This window comes from Caretta caretta, chromosome 2 (assembly GCF_965140235.1).
Source record: "Caretta caretta isolate rCarCar2 chromosome 2, rCarCar1.hap1, whole genome shotgun sequence".
NCBI lineage: Eukaryota > Metazoa > Chordata > Testudines > Cheloniidae > Caretta > Caretta caretta.
The window spans coordinates 202,244,459-202,267,451 of record NC_134207.1 but is presented as its reverse complement, the minus strand read 5'-3'; the positions used below and the strand labels follow the sequence as shown (position 1 = coordinate 202,267,451).

Sequence of the window (22,993 nt, the reverse complement as noted above, 5' to 3'; positions counted from 1 at the left end):
ATGTGGCTATTGCATGGTGTCATTAGCTAGAGTTAAGCTAATAGAGTTAAGGTCATGGGGTGCTTAGGTAGTTCCAACCCTTAAAATATTTGCATTTCTTTTAAATTTAACCTTAACCCTCCATTTCCTGGGTTTGTGATGCTTGTTGTGGGGATAATCACAATATTATGCTTCTGATGTTGTTTACTGTTATTTTACAGATATGCACTCAATCTTAACTTTATTTTAATATAGGTTTTGTCTGGTTTTGGAATAGCATATATACATGTATTGATTAAGTCTATTTGTGTGGGAGGTTTAGTAGTATGTATTGACTATAGCTGATCTTGTTATTGGAAAGCCATAAAGTAGACATATAGTAGAACTTAATGTTTTTGGTGGGGCAGTGATTTTCAACCTTTTTGCTTTTGCAGACCCCTAAATCATTTCAGATGGAGGTGCAAACCCCTTTGGAAATCTTAGACGTAGCGTGCAGATGCCGATGGTCTGCGGACCACAGGTTGAAAAACACTGTTCTATGGTAAGGACTACCTTTCAGTACCTACCTGAGACATAGTCTGCGGATCCCAGCTTGAAAACCTCTGTGGCAGGGTAAGAAACGTTGACTCTAATAAATATTGCCTTCTTTCTCTGGAGGGTGTAAGTTTCAGTTTACATGCTAACTGTGTAAATTAAGTGTCGCTTTGGGAGTTGGGGTGAGAGTGGAGTTTGAGGCAGCGGACTGCTCCGTTAGGGTAGGGTGTTGGTGAACTGAAAGGGTGCGTGTGAGACCAGGAGGGTGGCCGCTAGCAGGTCATGGCGGGGGGGGCGACGACGACGACACGGACGCTACCCTTCCTTTATACTTTTTTGCGATGCAAGGAATACACTGCAGCAGCAATCTTAAGTCTCCGCTCAGCCCAGGTTTGGGCTGTATTGTTTTTTCTATGGGGAGGGAACACAACAAAGCCGATATTGCACGCACCCTGCTTGTGCCTGGAGGACGGAGGCTGGGAGCGCTGGGCTGCCGCAGACAGCTGGACTGAGCGGCTGGCGATGCTCCCGGCGGGCTGGGCAAGGTCCCTCCCCGCGAACAGGTCGGTGCCTCCCTCCTTGAGCTGGGGGAGCCCCGTGGGCTGGGAGGTCCGGCGCCGGGAGCACAAGGGGCGGCCCTCCCGGCAATACCGGGCTGCCGCTGCTCCCCGCCTCCCGGCTCCAGAGGGGCCGCCCGCGGCGCGGCCAGTCCCTCCCCCCGGGGAGCAGCCGGCGGCGGAGCGGGGAAGGGGAGGGTCTAGCGCTCGGCGCACCGAGCCGGGCACGGAGGGAGCTGCCGGACGGGCGGCTCCTGCCGGGTTCCGGGCCGGAGACGGCGGCGGCATGGCCGAGGCTGGCGGGGCCGGGGCGGGAGCGGCAGGAGGCGGCGGGGCCGGGGGGCTGCAGCAGGGCTCCCCGGCCGCGGGGGGGCTGGCTGCCGGCGGGCCGGCCCGTGCTGCTGCCGCCGCCGCCGCCGCCGAGAGCCCCGGGGGCGGCGGGGAGCCCGGCTCGGCCCGCAGCGCGGGGAAGAAGGCGCAGCTGCGCTCCGCTCCGCGGGCCAAGAAGCTGGAGAAGCTGGGCGTCTACTCCGCCTGCAAGGTACCGAGCCGAGCGGCGGGGGGCTGGGCAGGTCCAGTCCCTGGCCTGGGGGCGGGGCCGGGCTCCGGCCCCTGCCGCCTGGGGAGCGCGGAAGCGGCTGCGCCTTGGTTGTTTGTCTTTGGTTTGAAACCAGGCGCAAAAAGGGAGGCCCCTAAAATGGAGTTGGGGAATTGGGGAATGGTGTATGTGGGAGCAACCCGCGCCCCCCCCCCCCGCAGTGCTCCCGGGCCCCCATCCCCCAGCTTGTCACCCCCTCCAGCACGCACCGCCCAGCTGCCTTCTCCCCTGTGCACCCTCCGCAGTAACCAACCCGTCCTGCCACCTTTTGCCTCTGGGCAGCCTTCGCCCTGCAAACCCCCCCACCCCCAGCCACGGTCACCTTCACCCCCTGCATTAACCTCGGACCAACCCGCCCTCTTCTCCCTTTTGCAAACCCCTCCCTGCCACCTTCACCCCCCTGCAACAACCCCGGGCACAGATACACCCCCGCCTGCCACTCCCCTGTAGCAACCCCCTCCTGTCCACTTCCCCCCGCAAACCCCTCCCTGCCACTGCACCCCTTTTGCAACGAGCCCCTTTTGCCTCTGTGCAATCTCTTTCCTGCCACCACACCCCTCCCCCTCCACCTCTTGGCCACCTTCATCCCCTGCAACAATCCCGTGCACCCCCCTCTCTGCCACCTTCACCCCCTGGAAGAGCCCCCATGCGACCCCCCCTTTGCAGACCCCCGTGCCCCCTGCACTTTGTGGGTTGTTGTTGTGACATCTGCATGGAAGATCAGACCGAGGGGAGAGCCCCTCCTTTTCTCCTGAACAGCAGGAAGAGGGAACTTGGCTGTAGGAAGGTGGGGGCGGGACATCGGAGAATATTGCCCGTTTCTGCAGATATAGTGGCTGATGGGGCAGGGGTGTCTAAAGGTATGTGTGCGGAAGACGGTGCACATATCTGTCGGGAAGGCGATTTAGGCCAGCAGCACACACCAGCCCCTGTCATTACTGTATTATTTGTTTGGTGAAATCCTGCTGCAGCTGCTTGCCTTGTAAACACAGGATTTGGCAGCGGGACAAGCCCCAGCTTTGAACGCTGTTGCCTTGTTATTTTAACCCCCCCCCGCCCCCGTTGTCCTCCCCCCATGTTTGCAAGACGCTGCCTGGCAGATCCCGGTGCCTGCAGTGGCCCCTGCACGGGGGAGACGGGTGCAGGGCCAGGGTGGGAGTTGGGATCTGCAGCTGCACTCCTGGCCGCCGGGGCCCAGAGCTTGGCAGCAGCGCCTTTGTTTTGACAGGATGACAGCTGAAGGAGGCGGGGACTTCGCCTTGTTGCTTCTGCGGCCTCTGGCTGACAAAAACATTGTATTACTGGATTATCAGTAATGTGACGAGGTCAGAGCCCAGCAGCCAGTGGTGGAGGAGCTTTCCCAGGGCTCATCCTAAAGTTTCTTTCCTTTCTTCTCCTCCCTTTCTAGAGAAAAGAGTCCAGGCTATGCACATTCATTCAAACACTATTAGAGACTGGGTCTTAAAGCTCTTGATTTTATTAATCTTTAAAAACACTTTACATTTTTTTTTAAAACACCAGGGAGCAATGATGGCTGTTTGATGGTTTTAGCTTGGTTCCCAGTGGGGGGCTGTTGGCATCACAAAAGCCACTGCTAGAATTGGCACTCTCCTCTGCAGTCTTGGCAGAGAAGCACAGGAGTGAGTGCAGCCTCTTAACTCCCACAAGCTTATCCCTACTGGTCATGATTTAGGCAAATTGGGGAAGTTGATGTTGCCATTGCCTTTGCTTCTATGGGGAAATAGGCTATGTTAGTCTCTGGGGTCATTAATCCAGCACCTTTGATGAGCAGTTAGCTCATGTAAATTATTTTCAGTACTGAAAAGCATTACTAGAAGTATTGAGGTGAAAAAGAAAACTGAGAAACTGTAGAGCAGTTATAAAGCAGATAGCCTGATTGCAAGGGTCAAGTAGAATTTAAAAGAGCAGCATGTCTAGTTAAAGCCTCAGTGAGATTGGCTCTAGTTACCTGAGAGATTGATTCTTCTATAGCCGTGGCCGTTCAAAACACCTATGTTTCACCAGAACAGTGAAAGTGTTGACTGGCAGTAGGAGCCAGGGGCTTCTGAACGCAAGAGACGGAACCTTCATGGGAGCTGAAATTGATGGAACTCAATCCCATAAGAATGAACACTTTCAGAATTAAAAGTGAAATGAATTTCTTTGATTTAGCTCTCCCTGAATAATTTGTTGATGCAACACTCCTACCCACAAACATAAGCAAGCAAGCAAACAAATACCTTTCCTATGAAGGAATCATACTTTTTTCTCCTTTAGGCTGGGAGGGAAGGAAGAAAGGGGAGAGGTGCTATTTCTAAATATTTGGCAGGTGTTCAGGTACCATAGTGATGGGGCTATAAAAGAAATAGTATTTGCAGGAGGTTGCAATAGTGAAGAGGTTAACTTTGAATTTTCATGCTTTATGTCTCAACCTTTGATTCATTTTTGTGTTTGATTTCACAAGCTCTTAGATCACTGAAGTATGTAATTAGTGTTCCCATTCATGCAGTAAGCATATGTGAATACTGTAACAAAAGAGTAAATCTATGTATAGTTGTTCACCTTAGAGAGCGCAGGGAATGTGCTTGTCACTCAGCATGTTTGGCATTCTCTAGTCCTTGTATTTTTCTCCTCCCCCACTCCAGTGTGCATCACAGCAGTCAGCAAGATGGAATTTATTAGAATCTTAACCTTTGAGGGGCTGTAAGTAGCAAAGGAAGAGAGAACATTGATTAGGTCTGAAGAGACATGACAACACAGGAAGGATCAGAGAAAGTGAGAACACTGAATGGAGGAAGACTAAAGTGCTGGCCTATCTGGTAGCAAATGTTGCTATGCCAGAGATAAGACTTCCACAATGCTCTACTTCCACCCTTTGCTCCTCTGGAAGTAGGTTGTTCATACCTTACAGCTATTGCTCTCTAATTATGCCCTCTGGTTCATCTTTGAGAGGCACTGGCAAACTCTGCAGGGAGTGTGTCTGTGATGCTGTGCACAGAGCCTTTGGTGGAGAGAAAAAAGGAAAGATCTTATAGGACTATCCCTTAAGGAGGATACAAAGGAGAGGCAGGGCATAGGAAAGACAAAGCACTTTTACTAGAAAACAAGATGATAAAAATAACCATATATTCAGCACTACAAGTGTTTTTACAAAAACTGTCTTCATTAATTTTAATATACTTTTCTATGTGACATACTTTTTAAAAAAGCTCTCTAAAACCTCAAGTTAAAGTGCACAATTTACTTTAGACAGGCAAAATAGTATACAATTAAAATGAATTAAAACTCCCCTTTTTATTGGTATGCTTTGTAGTGCATTGAAATGGACACTATTATAAATATGAATGAATTCATAAATATTTATTTTCCCCAGCATGCGATTTGAGCATTTGAATGCAAGCTTGGCAATCATTGGTATGAAAATAGCACTGTGTGACTTATACTCATAAATGCATTTAGTGAAGATTGGAGGAGGAAAAATCATTGGCTTTTTATACATGTTCTTTCATGTGATGTAAACCATGTCTCATTGGGAGCTATATAAATGTCTTTAAGTATGTACTATTTTTGTACTCTTGCATTTTCTATATATTAAAACAGGATTATTTTTTATTCTTAGTTATATGTAGTACAGTAATTCCTAGAGGTTACAACTGCGACTGGAGCCCCATGGAGTTTGGCATTGTACAAACACTTAGACCATGTATGCACTGTGGGTATTAAAGCAGCACGTTAGTGTAAATGCAGCCTGTAGTGACAGAAAGGGTTTTTCCATTGCTGTAAGAACACCACCTTCTAAAGTGACAGTAGCTAGGTCGACAAAAACATTTTTCCTGGCTGTGTCTACACTGGGGATTGGATTGGCTCAGGTGTGTGATTTTTCACATCCCTGAGTGTCTTAGATATGTTATCCTAAATTTTAAGCTCATACCAGGCCATAGTAGGAAACAGTCCCTGCCCTGAAGAGCTTAGTCTAAATAAATGAGACAGACAAAATGTTGGAAGGGAAATGAAGAGGTGAAAGCGTGTCAGAAGAAAATTAGAGCCAGCGTAGAACCCAGCTCCCCTGAGTCCCAGCTCAGCGATCTATCCGCTGGACCACATTGCTTCTCATCAGGTTCTAGTTGTGCACTACTTCTGTAATGTTCAGATCCTGCGGTGAGCTCGGTGAGGGTGGACCTGTGTGCTCAGGTGGAGTCCCATTTCATGTGAAAGTAGGAGCTAATGACATATCTATTTCGTGTAATATTTCTGTCTTAGTTAATGTTACCTGCTTTATAGGACTGACTGAGATGACCCTTGACTGTCCTACCTTTTGCTTAGCTTTGTATTTTGGAAGTATAACTTTTGGAAGCGTCTTTGAATGATAAATTAGTGTGTGAAAAAGAGTTGTTAGAGTTGTTCTCTGGACTATGTATAGTTCCATAGACTCAGATGTTTACTGCTTTCTCAATATCAGTTTAAAAGCTGGGGCAAACCTGTCTAACGAGGGTTTTGGGCCCAATCCAACTTCCATTAAAGTAAATAAAAAATCAGCCACTGACTTACATGTGCATTGGGGAATGGGGGAACAGGTCCATATTAGCCTACAGCCACTATAAAAGTAACAGCAAAATAGGAATAAATCAGATTCTAAAATTTGTCCTCAGAAATCTAAGGGCTCTACAGAATGCTTTAGTCAAATGGATCTGTTCCCCTCTTAATATCTCTGTGATTCTTCTCAGTGTGATATATTTTCATGGAGGATACTCAAAATTTGAGTAGGAACAATTAGGAATAACTTTTGCAAAATTATCAACGTTTTTGTTTTCGTCTGCATGAAGCATGTAAGAGTTTATCATTGTTTTGAGGTTACTGCTTGCTGTGGAAAGATGACTTTGCTAAATTTAGACACCCTAAACAGACTTGTATAACTTTTCTTTCTAAATCTGAAGGAAAGATAATCTTGTGTAAGGTTTTTGTTCCACCCCCTGTAATTCAGCAATTAACCTATTACATCCTACTCCCCCTTTAATTACTAAATAGGTCAGTCCTTCAAAGAGCCAAGTACAATGCCTAGCTCAAAGAGCTAATTCTCAGAGTCATAGGGTCCTTTAATTTGCAGCTAATCTAGCTCAGAATTTGTACCTTTCTATGTTCATTTCCCCATCTTTAAAATGGGGATCCTATTTCTTAGCATGTGAGGTATTGTGAAACATCACTCTTTAATCTTCTTTAAGCATTTTTAGAACCTTAGATGAGAGGTTGCATGTGCAACCTTAAGTTTGTCATTTCCTGACTTTTGAATGCTTCATTTTATAATCTTAACATTGTAATTCCACAATTAAAACAAACAACCATGGAGCTATTAATATAGAGTATCTGAAGCATGCTATTTTCAGACTCATTTTGGACATAGTGTCAGTGTACAAGGTTCTAAAGTGTAGGTCAGCCGTTTGTCTGTTGGACAGCAAATAATATTAAATGTAAAAGTTGTTTTTGGTTATTCTTGGTTCCTGGACAACATACTTTCCTAGTCTTAATACTTTAATTACATATAATATAGAGAAGGAGTACTTGTGGCACCTTAGAGACTAACAGATTTATTTGAGCATAAGCTTTCGTGAGCTACAGCTCACTTCATCGGAGTGAGCTGTAGCTCACGAAAGCTTATGCTCAAATAAATTTGTTAGTCTCTAAGGTACCACAAGTACTCCTTTTCTTTTTGCGAATACAGACTAACACAGCTGCTACTCTGAAACCTGACATAATATAGAGGTATCATGAGGATTCAAATGTTCATATTTTTTACATTGCTTTTATCAAGTAAAGCCCATTGTAATTGCTAAGTTTTGTACTAATCCAAATCTTTCCAGCATGGGTTGAGGATGCTTCTGAGATAGCATACAAAATTACCTATTGTGGCCATTTAAGGAACAGTGTTAATGTCCCCTGTGTTGGAAGGATGAAGCTCAAAACCAAAGTTCTTGAAGGCTGTGGTAAGGCAGGGGAAAATGAAAGTATCTTAAGTGTCCTTTATTAAAGCCCTGCAGATGGCCTAGAAAATCAATACAAGAACTGGATGTACTAGGTCAGATACTCCTCCCAGACACCTTCCCCCCAAGACTGCTTTTGAAGCTAAATTAAGTATTTGAGGAGGTAATTTCATACTTTCCTTTCTAACAAAAAGCAGGTGAGTGACATGTGAAAAGAAAAACCATCATGAGAGGGTCAGAGAAAGAAATGAGTGAAGAAAACACGGCGGAAGACTCAAAACAACTCAACAGGATGTAAGCCACTAAGGAATGCACACTGAGTATTCAATGTATTTGCACTGTCAGGGTCCATAATGAAGGCTTAGTTATCAAGAGGACCTTGTTCAGGTTGTGCTGCTGTGTTGCTGACCAAGCTTTTATGCTGTATCTGGTGCTTTATGCTGAGTTTTTAAATGTTAATGTTTGTTTGAGGCAGAGATCTCTGGAATATTGGAACAAAAGAATTGAACATCTGTTTCAAAAGATCTGGCTAGGTTAGGAAGTACAATTGAGGGCAGAAAAAATCTGCCACTGAACGTATTTTATGTTCTGTGGGAGGGTTGATATTTAAATCTGGCAGTTTAACTGAGCTGTTATCACTATTCATACATCTGTTTGTTTGCATCTTTGGTGTTAATTATCGTGTGATGCTAAAGTTTGTGTAGTTACTTGCTGTTTATGGATTTAAGGATTTGGAGTAAACATTGTGTTGTGTGCTTATGTGAAATGTTGACTGATGCTCATAAGAAATTGTCTTAGAATTCTTTAGCCCAGCTTTTCTTACTATTTTTATTAGCTATGATTGACGCAGCTACAAGCTTAATATTTGAGTGGCTTTTTTATAGCATTAAACATTGCCTTTTGTTAGAGACATATTTGGGTCTGAGTGGAAAAAAAACCCAGTTCTGACAGACACATAGGGAGAAAATGGATGGATCAAATCCAAGTCCCTTTTAAAAAATATTCTGGTTTCTGTTTTTCAGAGCTTCTTTATTACTATCTTTTGAATTTTCCTTAATGATACTTTGTTATAGTCCAGGCTGCTCTTTCTTTCTCTCACAAATAACTTGCATTAGTGCAATGCTAAGGTTCTACATTTACAGTTATAAATTAGAAATTGCAAAAATTAGCAGTTTCATGGTAACACTGACTTTCCCACAGAGCATGTATGGGAAATTTGGGCGGCATCAGGTTTTGTTTTGCTCTGCAACCTAAGAAAAAATATGGTATCAAACAATCTCAAAGGGTATGTCTACACTGCAATAAAAGACTTGTGGCCCAGACGTGGCTGGCCCAGGTCAGCTGAGTTGGACTGCAGGGCTGTCCAGTTGCAGTGTAGACGTTTGGGCTCAGGCTGTGGCCCAGCCTCTGAGACCCTGCAAGGGGGGAGGATCTCAGAGCCCAAGGCCCAGCCTGAGCCCAGATGTCTGCACTGCAATTTTATTACCCCATAGCCCAATCTCAGAGAGCCTGAGTCACCTGATCCAGGCCCTGAGACTTGATGTTGTAGTGTAGACATATTCAAAAAGATACTCTGTTGTAAACCCTGGAAAGGTTTACAACAGAGAGTATCCTTGGCTCACCGGCATCACTCAAACCTTTGCCTTTTATCCTAGTAACTAAAAATAAACAGGTTTCACAGCCGTTGGGTGACTAAAACAAAAGTAGGACCCATGCTTGTCAGTATGTGAAAAATAAGAGTGCTTCTCCAGATAAGCTGGATATCTGTGGTCTTCCAGATACTGGTGTATATTCAGGTATTTTTCTTATGCCTCGTCTACACTTACCAGGGGTTCAATGTGCGGCAATCGATGTGCAGTGGTTGATTTAGCGGGTCTAGTGAAGACCCCACTAAATCTACCACAGATCACTCTCCTGTTGACTCCTGTACTCCACCTGAACGAGAAGCGCAAGGGAAGTTGACGGGAGAGCGTCTCCAGTCGACATCACATAGTGTGGACCCCGTGGTAAGTAGATCTAAGTACATCTACTTCAGCTACGTTATTCATGTAGCTGTGTAATTTAGATCGATCTCCCCTGCGTAGTGTAGACAAGGCCTTGGAATGCTAGAGAAAACTGCACAGAAGTATAGCCTAAAATTCACTAGAATTAACATAAATCCTCCAGACCTCAGCTTATTTGGAAAAAAAAAATTATTGGAAAAAATTGTTCCTATAAGTCCTGCCCCTAGCTCCTCCAGAACTGACCCTCCCTTTTGCCACATACAGACTCATCTCCTGGGAGTAGGGTTGCCAACTTTCCAATAGCTGAAAACCGGACACCCCTGCCCCCATCCCCTGCCCTGCCTCTTCTTCTAAGGCCCTGCCCTTCCTCTTCCCCGAGACCACGCCCCCACTCACTCCTCTCCCACTCTCCCTCAGTTGCTTGCTTCTCCCTCCCCCGGGACTCACCTGCCACTTACAGAGCCAGGCTGGGAGAAGCTGACGCGGAGCCTGCCTGCCCGCCCGCCCAACTGGGGCACAGCAGTCAGGCTTTGGCTTAGAAAAGGAGCGAGGGGCTAGGGTGGGGCAGAGGGGGGGTTGGTCCCCAGAGCAAGGGGATGAGGAAGGGGCAATCAGGGCACAGGCTCGGGGGGTGAATGGGATCCCCCCAGGTAGCGGTGCCAGTATCTACCTCTCCACCGAAGGCTTGAGCTGTGGGTCCGAGAGCCCGTTCTCTCTGTCAGCAGCTGGGAAGCTCCTCCGGGCAGCAGCTGCTGCTGTTCCTGCTCTCTCCGCAGGGAGATTGCGGTTACTCCCAATAACCAGACTTTTAGTGTCTGGTCAGCAGTACTGACTGGACACTGCCAGGTCCAGGAGTGGTGGAAGTTCCCTAAAATTGAAGGGGCCACTGGTGCCCAAACTGTGGCTGGCTCCCATGCTGCCTCTTCCTGCGAGGATGCATCCTGGTGCCACCTCTTCCCCCAAGGCTGCACCACCCACTCGCTCCTCTCCACCCCTTCCCCCCTGTCGCTCGCCCTTATGGCTGGTAAAAAGTGGGAGGGCTATGCTTTTAAGTGATGGGGCCATGGCCCGTTGGCCCCCCGTTCCGGCACCCCTGCCAGATCCCCTTTTTGACTGGACTCCTGACAACCCTACCTGGGAGCTTAGTGGTTCCCTCCCCTACCTGGATACACCTCTCAGCTGCAGATAGCTGCTCACGTTTCTGCCAACCATTTCATGCCCAGACAGTAGCATGTATGTGTGGAAGGGGAGGGAGAAGCACACTTCCTCTTTCCAAGGGTGGTGTGCTGTTATGTGCTTCCTGGGAACCTCTAGGGGTAATTCTAAGTCAGCCTGTTGACTTCAGCTGCTGCATGGACCTTCTGCATCCCTTCTAATGTGCCTGACTACATTGGGTGCAGTCAAACTATCATTTGGCGTGCATATGGTATCACAGGGATAGACTGGTGGTGCCACGAGCCCTTCCAAATATATCCAGTGAATGCTGATTGTTCAAACGTTATGGAGAGAAAACATGTTATGTGTTGTCCAGCAAAGATCTGGCATTGCAGTGCTTAGTGCACAGGTTGCATGATTTGAAATGGTGGAGTTGAAGAACTACTTAATCACAGTTGGCTAATATTTTCAGTTCTGGTACTTAAAAAGCTGCAGCCTCTGTTGGGCACTGGTATCTTAGGTATAAGGCAATTCAAAACAAAAGACAATGAAGTTTTTGTGGAATAAGCTACATGAAATATTTATTTTTCATACCTTTTCTGAACATAATGAAACACACAAGATAGACATTAACACCACAAATTGAAGTACTACACTTATTTTTAAGTTACTGTTAAGTATTATGCAGTAATTTCATTACTAAGAACCTGGAACAGCAAATGATTGTGTATCTTGTTACAGTGCAGTACACAAATATTTCTAAATATAGAGCAGAGAGGAGATGCTTTTCTTGGAGGTGGGTCTTCAGATTGGAATATGAGTTCAGTTAGGAAAATCCAGAAAGTCTTTAATTGCTTTGATGCTGGTACTCAGAAAAGAAATTACCTTCAGTGCTGCTCTTGTACCAAGTACTTTGCTTCTCAAGTGCTAGCATTCCAGTGGAACATTGCCACTTCACCCCTGAATGTCTGGAATTTGGCTACCGGAGGCCCCACTGCCTACCTTATCATGTTATCAGTCCTGTTAGTTAAGATTTACTGAGCATCTTTTAGAGTGGTAGCTGTGTTAGTCTGTATCAGCAAAAAGAACGAGGAGTACTTGTGGCACCTTAGAGACTAACACATTTATTTGAGCATAAGCTTTTGTGGGCTAAAGCCCACTTCATCAGATGCATGCAGTAGAAAATACAGTAGGAAAAGATATATATACAGAGAACATGAACAATGTTCAATGGCAACCCCCATTTTTTCATGTTCTGTGTGTGTGTGTGTGTGTGTGTATATATATACATATATGAATATAATCTTTCTACTGTATTTTCCACTGCTTGCATCTGATGAAGTGGGCTTTATCCCACGAAAGCTTATGCTCAAATAAATGTATTAGTCTCTATGGTACCACAAGTACTTCTCGTTCTTTTTGGGCATCTTTTGCCATCAATATTTGGATCTAAATCTTCCAGGATAAGCAGCAGCATTTCCTTAGTAGAGACCAGTGCCTCTGGAATTCCCTCGTTTTGGTGGTTTGCTCAGACCTGTGGTTTTGACGCCTCTATTGCGTGATGTATTGTTTATTTTGTTTTGCTTCACATGTCTGTTGTATGGTGGTGTGTTGTATGGTTCCTAGTCGGCAGGAGAGAAGACAGGGCAGTGATGCGGATGCTACCAGATGGGTGACCTATTTATTTTATTGTTTTAATTGTAAAAGTGTCTAGATGATATAGCAATAGGAGCCAGCACATCAAATAGATGAATGCTGCTTTTGCACAAAAGTTGGAGTGAGGACCTGCTGTAGAGGAGTTAGCCTGTGGTTTGGAGTGCTTGTCTTTTTTCTCAGCTGGTATCTTCTGACCAGCTGGAAGCAGTTATGGGCCACCACAGATCACTGTGAATTCTCTGCTTTTAAGTAATGAGTTCTACTTTATATCTATGTATTTCTAGAAAACATGAAATACATTAGTTGTGTGGTAGATATATTAACTGTCTATTTTTATTTCAGGCTGAGGAATCTTGCAAATGTAATGGCTGGAAAAACCCTAACCCACCTCCTACTCCTCCCAGGGCAGATTTGCAGCAGACAATTGTCAGTCTTACTGAACCATGTCGCAGCTGTAGTCATGCACTAGGTAAGTATTTAGCTTCTCCTGGATTTGCAATCCATGTTCTTAGACCCTAGGTCATAATATTACATGTTCTGTTATTCCCAGACAAAAACTATATTAAGATGGAGTTATGGTTGGGTGTATGCATCAGGAATTTAGAGTAAAATATGGAAGAGATGTGGAAATAATCTTAAAAACAAGTGCTACAAACCACGAAATCCAGAATTAAGGTTAAAGGTAGAATTAAGGTTAAAGAAATCCAGATATTTTTATGGTATGAAAACGCAAAGTTAGTTCACCAAACAACTTTAACTCTGCCCTATAGTTATTTATTTAGCGTGTGCATAGTCGTCTAGCCAAGCGTTGGCATCTTCAGTGGCGTGATGCAGTTCTTCTGGGCCACTGCTGAACCTAGTCAGCAGGCATTCATCGACAGTGTGCGTCATCATCTGTGTTGCGCCACAGCTGCACAAAGGGCTGTCACGAAAACCCCAGCGATACTGATTGGTGGCACAGAGACTTTGCCCGGTCCGAAACCTGTTCAACAGGGACCATTGGCGACGGGGCAGGTCAAAACCAGGTGGGCAGATTGTGGAGTTGGTGACGAGGGACTGGTTGGGGATTATAACAGATATCCATTCCTCTTGCGAGAGTGTTTCCACCCTAACATCCTGGTGTGGCGGATGAGACCATAATGGGCAATGTAAGGCAAACGTGCAGCTGGTGGTTTAAAAAGGCCATTGTGCAGTGGCAGGCTTGAGTTAGCGCATACTTTCTCTAGTAACCTGCCAGTGGCAACCTCTTGTCTGATATGAGGAGGAGCAATATTGCTCAGAACTGGAAGCCATGGAGTCGGACACAGGATGTCAGAGATGATACACATGGCATGTAACTGAGTATCTACCAGTTTGGTGTGTGATGATTGACATCAAACTGGTGCACGGGACTGTGCCACTGAATATGAGATAGCAAGAGCTGACGTCCGCAAAGTTGGAGCTTGAGCACCCCATGACGAACATGCCAGTTTGCTAAGAAGATTGTTGTGCATCTTAACTTTAGCTGCTGTCTTCTTCAGGTGGGCATGGTAACTCAGTGTGCGGTCTAAGGTTACACCTCGATAGACCGGTTCTACTTCATGCTTCACCTTCTGACCATTGAGATAAACTTTCAGTTCTCAGGTTGCGCTGGCGTGATGAAGATGGAACAAATTGGAGGCTGTTTTTATGACGCTTGACTGAAGGCACCAAGCCTTACAGTAGTCAGCTAACTGTATAATGTCCCAGTTCAAGGTGGCGTCAAGCTCGTGAAACGTCCAGGGCTGGGTACCACAACAAATGTCATCTGCGTAAATGAACTTTTGTGACTCCATTGTTGGCAGGTCACTGGTGTAAAGGTTGAACAGGGTTGGAGAAAGCACAGAGCCCTGGGGTAACCCATTGCTCTGTCATCTCCAAGCACTCGTCTTCTCTCCCATGTGGACTCTGAACTGCCTATCGTGGAGGAACAGTTCAATGGTGCCTATGAGCCCAGGTAGCAGGACCTGTGATACCTTCACTAGCAGGCCAGTGTGCCATGCCGTATCACATGCCACTGTTAGATCAATGAAAATAGCGCCTGTTTTCAAGTTTCTCTGGAAGCCATTTTCAACAAATGTGGTCAGCCCAAGTACTTGGTCACACGTGCTACGGCCTCAGCGAAAGCCGGCTCGGTCAGGGCTCAAAATTCTCTCCACGTCAGGTAATATGTGCTGTAGGACCAAGCGCTCCAGTGCCTTGAAGCACACCGACAATAATGATATGGGACGATAGCTTGATGCTTGACTTGGGTCCTTTCCAGGCTTTAGGAGGCCAATGACTTTTGTGGTGCACCATATCTTCGATAGTCTACCTTCACTGATGACCTATAGTGAGACTATGCAATAATCATATGACTAAGATTAAGGCATTTTAGTGTTTGTAGTCCTAGATTAGATTAAACGGATTTTTAAAGACAGATTTAGCCCCTGCCACCTCCATCCCCTGTTGTCAATATTGTGGCTGATATCTGTGTTGTGATTCTTCTGAAACTACAGCCTCATTTGGGGTCTGTCTATGCTACGATTTCACCTCTGTCAGGTGACCTAGTTACAGCATGGTTGTCTCACAACATGGTCATTTTTGTAGTACAGATGAGACAGTGACTGTCTCTGGACAGTGCTAACGGTAAAAGTCCATGTACACTACCAAATGGAACTATGCTTGTACCATATTGTGTGAAACTGTGTTGGAACCAGTCTCCCTTTATGGTTAAAGCTGTGTTATAAACAACCTCTGTGCTACAGAAACGACTGTTTAAGTCCATTGTGAAACATGGTTGTATCCCAACCAGGTTACAACATAATGATTCCTTACCAGTGTGGCCAGAAAAAAACCACCATGTATCAGGGACAGTTTGAAACTTTGTGGCTACTTAAGCTAAAACATGATTACTTAACATGGTTGTAGCATAGTTTTTCTGACCGTGAAGTCAAGAAGAAACACTGCTAATAACAGTTGGGACACAACAAATTTCAGAACTGTTTAAAATGAAACTTGTTTTGGTTGTGTAGATATGGCCTGAAATTACAAATCAGTAAAATCAGCAATTTTGTTAAATTATGTAAAATCATCACAATAGGTGATTTTTTAAAAAAGTAAACCAGTGTATCTTTTGAGGGGTTATTCGCTGCAGAATTTCTGTAGAGGATTTATTTACCTCTCTGCTCTCCTTTTTGTGTGTTCTTTTGTTGTTTAACCTATTCCTGGGCTTTTCTTTATTCATTGTTTTCATTTATGTTCAAAATCTCTTCTTTCATGCAAGAGAGGAATAACAAATTTATAGCAGCACATGAGTTCAGCATGTTTAGCGAGGCAGTTCATTTAACTTCTCAAAGTATAGCATACTTTTGTTTCCTCTGGGATATGCAGTTCAATTCATTTATGTTATGAAACCCTTTCACACTGTGCCCTGGGATACTGAAGGCATTTCTTCACTGCTGCCTAATCCTGTTAGGTGCTGAGCCATTAAGCCACATCTTCTGTAGGATTTGAAGATGCTCACCTCCTTTCAGAAGAGCTCAGCGCTTCTGAGGATATGACTTCTTCTATGAAAATCTTCGGTCACTCATTGAGAATCAGGAAAAGCAGTACGTTGTTACTTTTGAATAAACATTACAGACCATATCTGGTGCGGTGTTTCTTTTTCATTACTGCCACAGTGAAGAAAGATGAAGTCCTATCCCTAACGAGGATGATGCCTTGTTCGGAATAACGGAAATAAATAACGAGTGCCACCTACCACTCAGTTGTACCGAACATGGAAAAGTGAACATTGTTCAGAAATACTTCTCAAGACATTTTTCCTATTTCTCTCACCCTGATCAGCATGTTTCCCTCTTGAATTCTTTTAAAACCTGAAAGGTCATGAGATATCTCTATTTCAAGTGTTTCATCTGCACTATTGTCTCTCTTTCTAAGTGAGTTCTGAAAAATAACTATGCAGAAACTTCTCTACTATTCTAGGAAATGTAGTGTTGGCTTTTTGTGCCTATATTTTTTTCAGCACTGGAGCCCAGGCATCAATGCACAGTAGGCTCTTCCCCACTCAGGACTTGTCTATATTCAGTTTTACTGGCTTAATTAAAGGTTTAGTTAATCAGATGCAAAAGACTGTGGATGCTTATATCTGCTTAAATTAGACTTATTTCTGGTTATTTTGTGGGCAGGAAGGGGGTGGGGCTGGGGTGGAAAAAGTCAGGGTGGGGTGAGGGCGGTGCAGGGGCGAGAAGAGGTGGTGCGGGGGCGGGGTGTCGAGCACCCACGAGGCAGAGGAGAAGTCTTTGCCTATGACAGTGAATGTTTTATAAACAGGTGCAATAGAACCAAACAGACTAAATTAGGCTAAATAAAAGGGCCTACTGATATGGTTCAAGGACTGTATTAAAATCATGCTTGGTAAAAACAGAAGATGTAGAACTGGAGAGGATTGGTGTGCCGGATATTAGGCCTAATTGGTGGATAAAATAAAGAGGGGATGGGTTATTTCACCCATCTCTCTCTTTGTGGATCCTTAAAGAAAGAGACTTTGGGGGGAAAATGAGAAGAACAGATATTGACTACAGGAGTGAGCTTCACTATCATGGCTGCCACGCCCCACCATCTCCTGGATCTTCTTTGTCCTAATCCTAAGCAATGACCTGACCAGATCAGGCCAGAGAGAAGGATCAAGATGACGTCATTACCCGTATCAGCTCCAGCTGAATCCCAAAGGCCACCTGAGATAAAATGGGATTGGACTTTAACAGCAGCAGCAACGATTCCAACTCATCTGAATTAACTACTTCTTTTTCCCCCAAAGGACAGTTACCACCATCTTTAAATCATCTAACAGAGAGTGTCAAATATGTTTTTTTTTCCTTTTAAGACTCTTTCCAGCTAAAGGGAACAAGGGATGTTGTGAAGTATTAAATATGGCTTTAATTTTAACATTTTAAATGCTTTAACTGTTTTTCTTCTTTCTTTATCTGTAATAAAAGGTTAAAATAATCCTTAATGATGTGTTTGCCATGATACTAAGCAGGCAGAGGTCTCTATAGGCCAAACTCTGAACCTTGTTTAGTGCTGTTTTATGTTGGACAGTGAGTAGGTTGTGTTAACAGCTTTAGCCCATTTATTCCATGTAAATTGATACAACAATCCACATACAGATTTACACTGGAATAACAAGGCCTGACTTTAAACCGATTTAGTTAAATCGGTGCAAACACCTGTGTGGACATTCTGAAACAGAAATAACAGTTCTGCTCATCTACCAAAGGAAAGTCTGAGTAGCTTTCATCACCACCGCTGGTTTTACTACTAGGCATTCTTATGATATTGGTGCATATTTGTTTTCTGTTAGATTGCTGAAGAAAGCATTTGCAGCTTCTGTCAAGCTGCTGTAGACGTGTTCGTATGCGTGCGTCGGACCTTGAGTTTATTGCTCTTTTTAGGGTGATAGATCCGGAAATAATGGCTAAAGCTGTTCTTCATTTAAAAGACGCTTCTCACTTATACCAGTGTAAATCAGGTATAATTCAATTGAAATCAAGTGAAACCAATTGTAAGTGAGAGGAGAATGAGATTCTTAGATTTCAAGTTGTCAAGTACACACAGGGTTAAAGTGGGAAACTTCATGGAAGAATCTGCAATGTCTTAAACCCTACTGTGTATATTGTGTGGTAGTTCCTGGGATTTATTATTGGGTATATTAAAAGGGTAGAGAGTAACAAATTGGGATCCTAGTTAGACAATTTGTTCTGTTTTCTCAGTAATACTAATAATTAATGAATTAATAACACTGAATCCTCTATTAAATACAACATTCAGAACTTCTCCGAGGCTGTAGATAAAAAGTGCTTATGTTATGCACTTAGGCACTTCTAAATTCTGCTATGGTGTATTCCGTACAAAACAGACTCTCTGCAGCATCAGAACAGCTGCAGTTGTTTTTAATTAAGAACACACTGAATCTGGAATAATCTGGATTTCTCCATTGGGGTCTTCAACTCAGTCTTTTGATCTATCTACTTGTGAACCAAGTTACTGTATTGTGCATGAGTTTTATATTTTTACTATGTGGGGATAACCACATTTCCCTGATGCACCTTGTTTGGCTGGTAGACTCTCTCCTTTATGGCAACTGATGTTTGTGGGTTAGTCACCACTGGCTGCTGCAGAAGGATGTAAGCAGTGACACACTTGTGGAGAATTGCCTTCTTGCTGGTACTGATTGGATAGTGCAGCTGATGGGGATTACACAGCTCTGGGTCAGTTACTCCGTATTAGGTACCAGTGGAGGGAAGGAAGCATTTCTTTATAGATGGGCTTTAGTATTTGCCCTTTAGAGGTGGGTGACCAAAACATAATTTTAAACAGTCCACTAGACTGATATGATGATTTAAAAAAGTGTTCACACCAATAATACAGAAATGGCAATCTGTGGTAAACACAAACTGTTAATATGTTTGAAGCAATTTACTGTTGGGTTCATCACATAGCGGTTAGTTCGACTTTGTGTTGACATATGACCACACACAAGTCAAGATAATATATCTGATAGCAGTTGTACAGGAAGTGGATGTAGCTGGCTTGTAATGCTGATATGCTCTAGTTGTTGGTCGATTCCAAGGTGTGCGTGTGTATGTGTTTTTTACAATGCTATCAATTTTTAACGTGCTGCTGATCTTGAAGTGAAAATTCATTACATTAGCAAAATCAGAACTGACAGCTGGAAGTATTAAACTTTCATATCTTGTTGGAAGACAAAATTGGAAGCATTTTACTCTGCCTGGAACTCAAAATATTTTTAAATTAAAGAAGATAACTTCTGATGACTATCTCACTTTCAGCTGGAGAATGTTAGGGACATAAGAGATCATATTGCAAACACTGCTTTTGCACCAATATCTTGCACCAAAGTCTGCTTTCAGTTGCATCTGTAAAAAATCCACTGAAGTCAATGGATTTCCAAGAACTGATTAAACTTTCCAAAACAAAACATCACCTCTGAGCTGACAAAAAATAAGGAATTTCAACTCAAAGGGCGTTTCCTTCTTTGAAGTCATAAGTGCTTGAGAACAGGAGCATATGATGGAAATGCCTTCGCAGTACTAACCATATTTCACTCCTAGGATAACATGAATAATTTTACAGCAAGTGGGTTATGCCATAGAGTTCAGTGGGACTACTTCAGTGAGTAGAATTACTGAGGTGCTTAAGTTTTGCAGTATTGGGCTCTTAAGTTGTGAGCTCCTCAGAGCAGCGACTGTAATTTCCTTTGACTAGTATAATGCCAGTCACATTGTCCTGCCTTAACAAATAGTAAATTTCCTTTTTTCACAAAAATAAAAGTCCAGAATTAACATGTAGGAATGAAATCAGGAGGGCCAATTCACACCTGGAGCTGCAGCTAGCGAGAGATGTCAAGAGTAACAAGAAGGGTTTCTTCAGGTATGTTGGCAACAAGAAGAAAGCCAAGGAAAGTGTGGGCCCCTTAATGAATGATGGAGGCAACCTAGTGACAGAGGATGTGGAAAAAGCTAATGTACTCAATGCTTTTTTTGCCTCTGTCTTCACGAACAAGGTCAGCTCCCAGACTACTGCACTGGGCAGCACAGCATGGGCAGGAGGTGACCAGCCCTCTGTGGAGAAAGAAGTGGTTCAGGACTATTTAGAAAAGCTGGACGAGCACAAGTCCATGGGGCCGGATGCGTTGCATCCAAGAGTGCTAAAGGAGTTGGCGGATGTGATTGGAGAGCCATTGGCCATTATCTTTGAAAACGCATGGCGATTGGGGGAAGTCCCGGACGACTGGAAAAACGCTAATGTAGTGCCCTTCTTCAAAAAACAGAAGAAGGAGGATCCTGGGAACTACAGGCCAGTCAGCTCACCTCAGTCCCTGGAAAAATCATGGAGCAGGTCCTCAGGGAATCAATTCTGAAGCAGTTAGAGGAGAGGAAAGTGATCAGGAACAGTCAGCATGGATTCACCAAGGGCAAGTCATGCTTGACTAATCTAATTGCCTTCTATGACGAGATAACTGGCTCTGTGGATGAGGGGAAAGCAGTGGATGTGTTCCTTGACTTTAGCAAAGCTTTTGACATGGTCTCCCACAGTGTTCTTGTCAGCAAGTTAAAGAAGTATGGGCTGGATGAATGCACTATAAGGTGGATAGAAATTTGGCTAGATTGTCGGTCTCAATGGGTAGTGATCAATGGCTCCATGTCTAGTTGGCAGCCGGTATCAAGTGGAGTGCCCCAAGGGTCGGTCCTGGGGCCGGTTTTGTTCAATATCTTCATAAACTATCTGGAGGATGGTGTGGATTGCACTCCCAGCAAGTTTGCAGATGACACTAAACTGTGAGGAGAGGTAAATACGCTGGAGGGTAGGAATAGGATACAGAGGGCCCTACACAAATTGGAGGATTGGGCCAAAAGAAATCTGATGAGGTTCAATAAGGGTAAGTGCAGGGTTCTGCACTTAGGACGGAAGAACCCAATGTACAGCTACAGACTAGGGACCGAATGGCTAGGCAGCAGTTCTGGGGGAAAAGGACCTGGGGTGACAGTGGACGAGAAGCTGGATATGAGTCAGCAGTGTGCCCTTGTTGCCAAGAAGGCCAATGGCATTTTGGGATGTATAAGTAGGGGCATAGCGAGCAGATCGAGGGATGTGATCGTCCCCCTCTATTCGACATTGGTGAGGTCTCATCTGGAGTACTGTGTCCAGTTTTGGGCCCCACACTACAAGAAGGATGTGAATAAATTGGAGAGAGTCCAGCGAAGGGCAACAAAAATGATTAGGGGTCTAGAACACATGACTTATGAGGAGAGGCTGAGAGAACTGGGATTGTTTAGTCTGCAGAAGAGAAGAATGAGGGGGGATTTGATAGCTGCTTTCAACTACCTGAGAGGTGGTTCCAGAGAGGATGGTTCTAGACTTTTCTCAGTGGTAGAAGAGGACAGGACAAGGAGTAATGGTCTCAAGTTGCAGTGGGGGAGGTTTAGGTTGGATATTAGGAAAAACTTTTTCAGTAGGAGGGTGGTGAAACACTGGAATGCGTTACCTAGGGAGGTGGTGGAATCTCCTTCCTTAGAAGTTTTTAAGGTCAGGTTTGACAAAGCCCTGGCTGGGATGATTTAATTGGGGATTGGTCCTGCTTTGAGCAGGGGGTTGGAGTAGATGACCTCCTGAGGTCCCTTCCAACCCTGATATTCTATGATTCTATGATTACAGATGAAGGGCAAACTGAATATTTAGAAGTATATAATATGTGAACAGTCTCCTTTGACCAGATGACTACAAAGGCAGTAGTAGTCATGGAGACAGTTTGGCATGTTTCAGGAGTCTGTTCACTTCATGTTTCGTCAAAAGACATCATCCTTGATAAAAGGGGAAGGGGAATCCGTAAACAATGGGGGACCAGGCCAGACCAGAAGTCACTGAGCTGTTTTTGAGCTTTTATTCATCATGTGTCTAGAAATAGGTGAGAAGATTTGAGGTACAGGCCACTTAAAACTTTAGTAATTTAAAGTAATTTAATTTCTTCAGTCTTTATGGATTAATTTTACTAATCTAATGGAATGGAAGCTATTGGCTTTTATCATGCTTATCATTGTTCTGTCTTTGTTAATTGAAAATGCATCTTTCGAATCCTTATCATGGATATAACCCTGAAAACCCTAGCCAGTTTCTAGGAGCTAGGAGAGACCTGTAGAAGACACTGTGCTAGTTGTGGGCAGGAATGAGGAGGGACTCTTGCCTTAGAGCCAGTTAAGACCACTTACCATTTTTGGTGAACCAAAAATATTTTTTTTCAGGTTTAACTTCTCTGTCTTCCTGCAGGTACTTTTGAGGCAAAGTTTTGAGACCACCTTTCAGTGGATTTCCCTCTTTGCACTTACAAAACTGCAGCCTCAAAGAAATTGCAAGTGCAAAATTATGCTTGCGTTTTGCAGGTGCTAAAAGGAAAGACTGGCTTTTGTAAATATGGCCCTGTATTTGAAAAACACTTCCCTAAAGCTTCTGCTTGGAAGGGCATGTAGAACATGCAGCAGGAGGAGCATTGTAAATATGACCCACACTGTGAATCCTTGGAACTTGATACTAATAAGTAGAAACATACTTACTGGTGCCTAGTTTAAAGCAAGAAATTTTCATTTGTGAGCAGGAATTTTTCTCTCATTGCTGGTTAAATTGCCACTTGTAAATTGCCACTGTGGGGATTGAACTTGGGATCCCTGAGTTAAAAATCATGAGCTGCTACTACGTAGCTCTAGGACCAGATCCATTAGGTTGGAGGCAGTAGCATACTCATTATCTCTGTACATAACCTAGACACTAAAGAGAGAAAGAGAACTAACCTGCGTTAGTGTGAGTTACATAAATAGTGGAAGCGCAATCTGCTGGTAGAGTAAGGCAGTAGCAGACAGGATTTGTGGGTTCTGTTCTCAGCATGGCCACGGACTTGCGTGAGTTTGTATAAGTCACTTATCTCTGTGCTGTAGTGTCTCAGCTGTAAACGGTTATAAAAAG

At 44.2% G+C, this 22,993-nt stretch overlaps 1 protein-coding gene across 6 annotated transcripts in view; it reads left to right on the top strand.

Annotated features, from left to right (window-relative positions):
- Positions 1-945: 945 nt before the first annotated feature.
- The window catches only part of KAT2B (lysine acetyltransferase 2B), a 69,413-nt gene continuing 47,365 nt past the window's right edge, over positions 946-22,993 (top strand). For 5 of the 6 annotated variants that reach the window (XM_075125753.1, XM_075125752.1, XM_048838549.2 and 2 more), the window contains exons 1-2: positions 1,122-1,611; positions 12,800-12,926. In XM_075125753.1, coding sequence (XP_074981854.1) covers positions 1,357-1,611; positions 12,800-12,926 — 382 coding nt within the window. In that variant the 5' untranslated portion in view covers positions 1,122-1,356. Of the gene's footprint in view, positions 1,077-1,121; positions 1,612-12,799; positions 12,927-22,993 lie in introns of those variants that run through there. The other variant, XM_075125756.1, reaches the window with a different exon arrangement.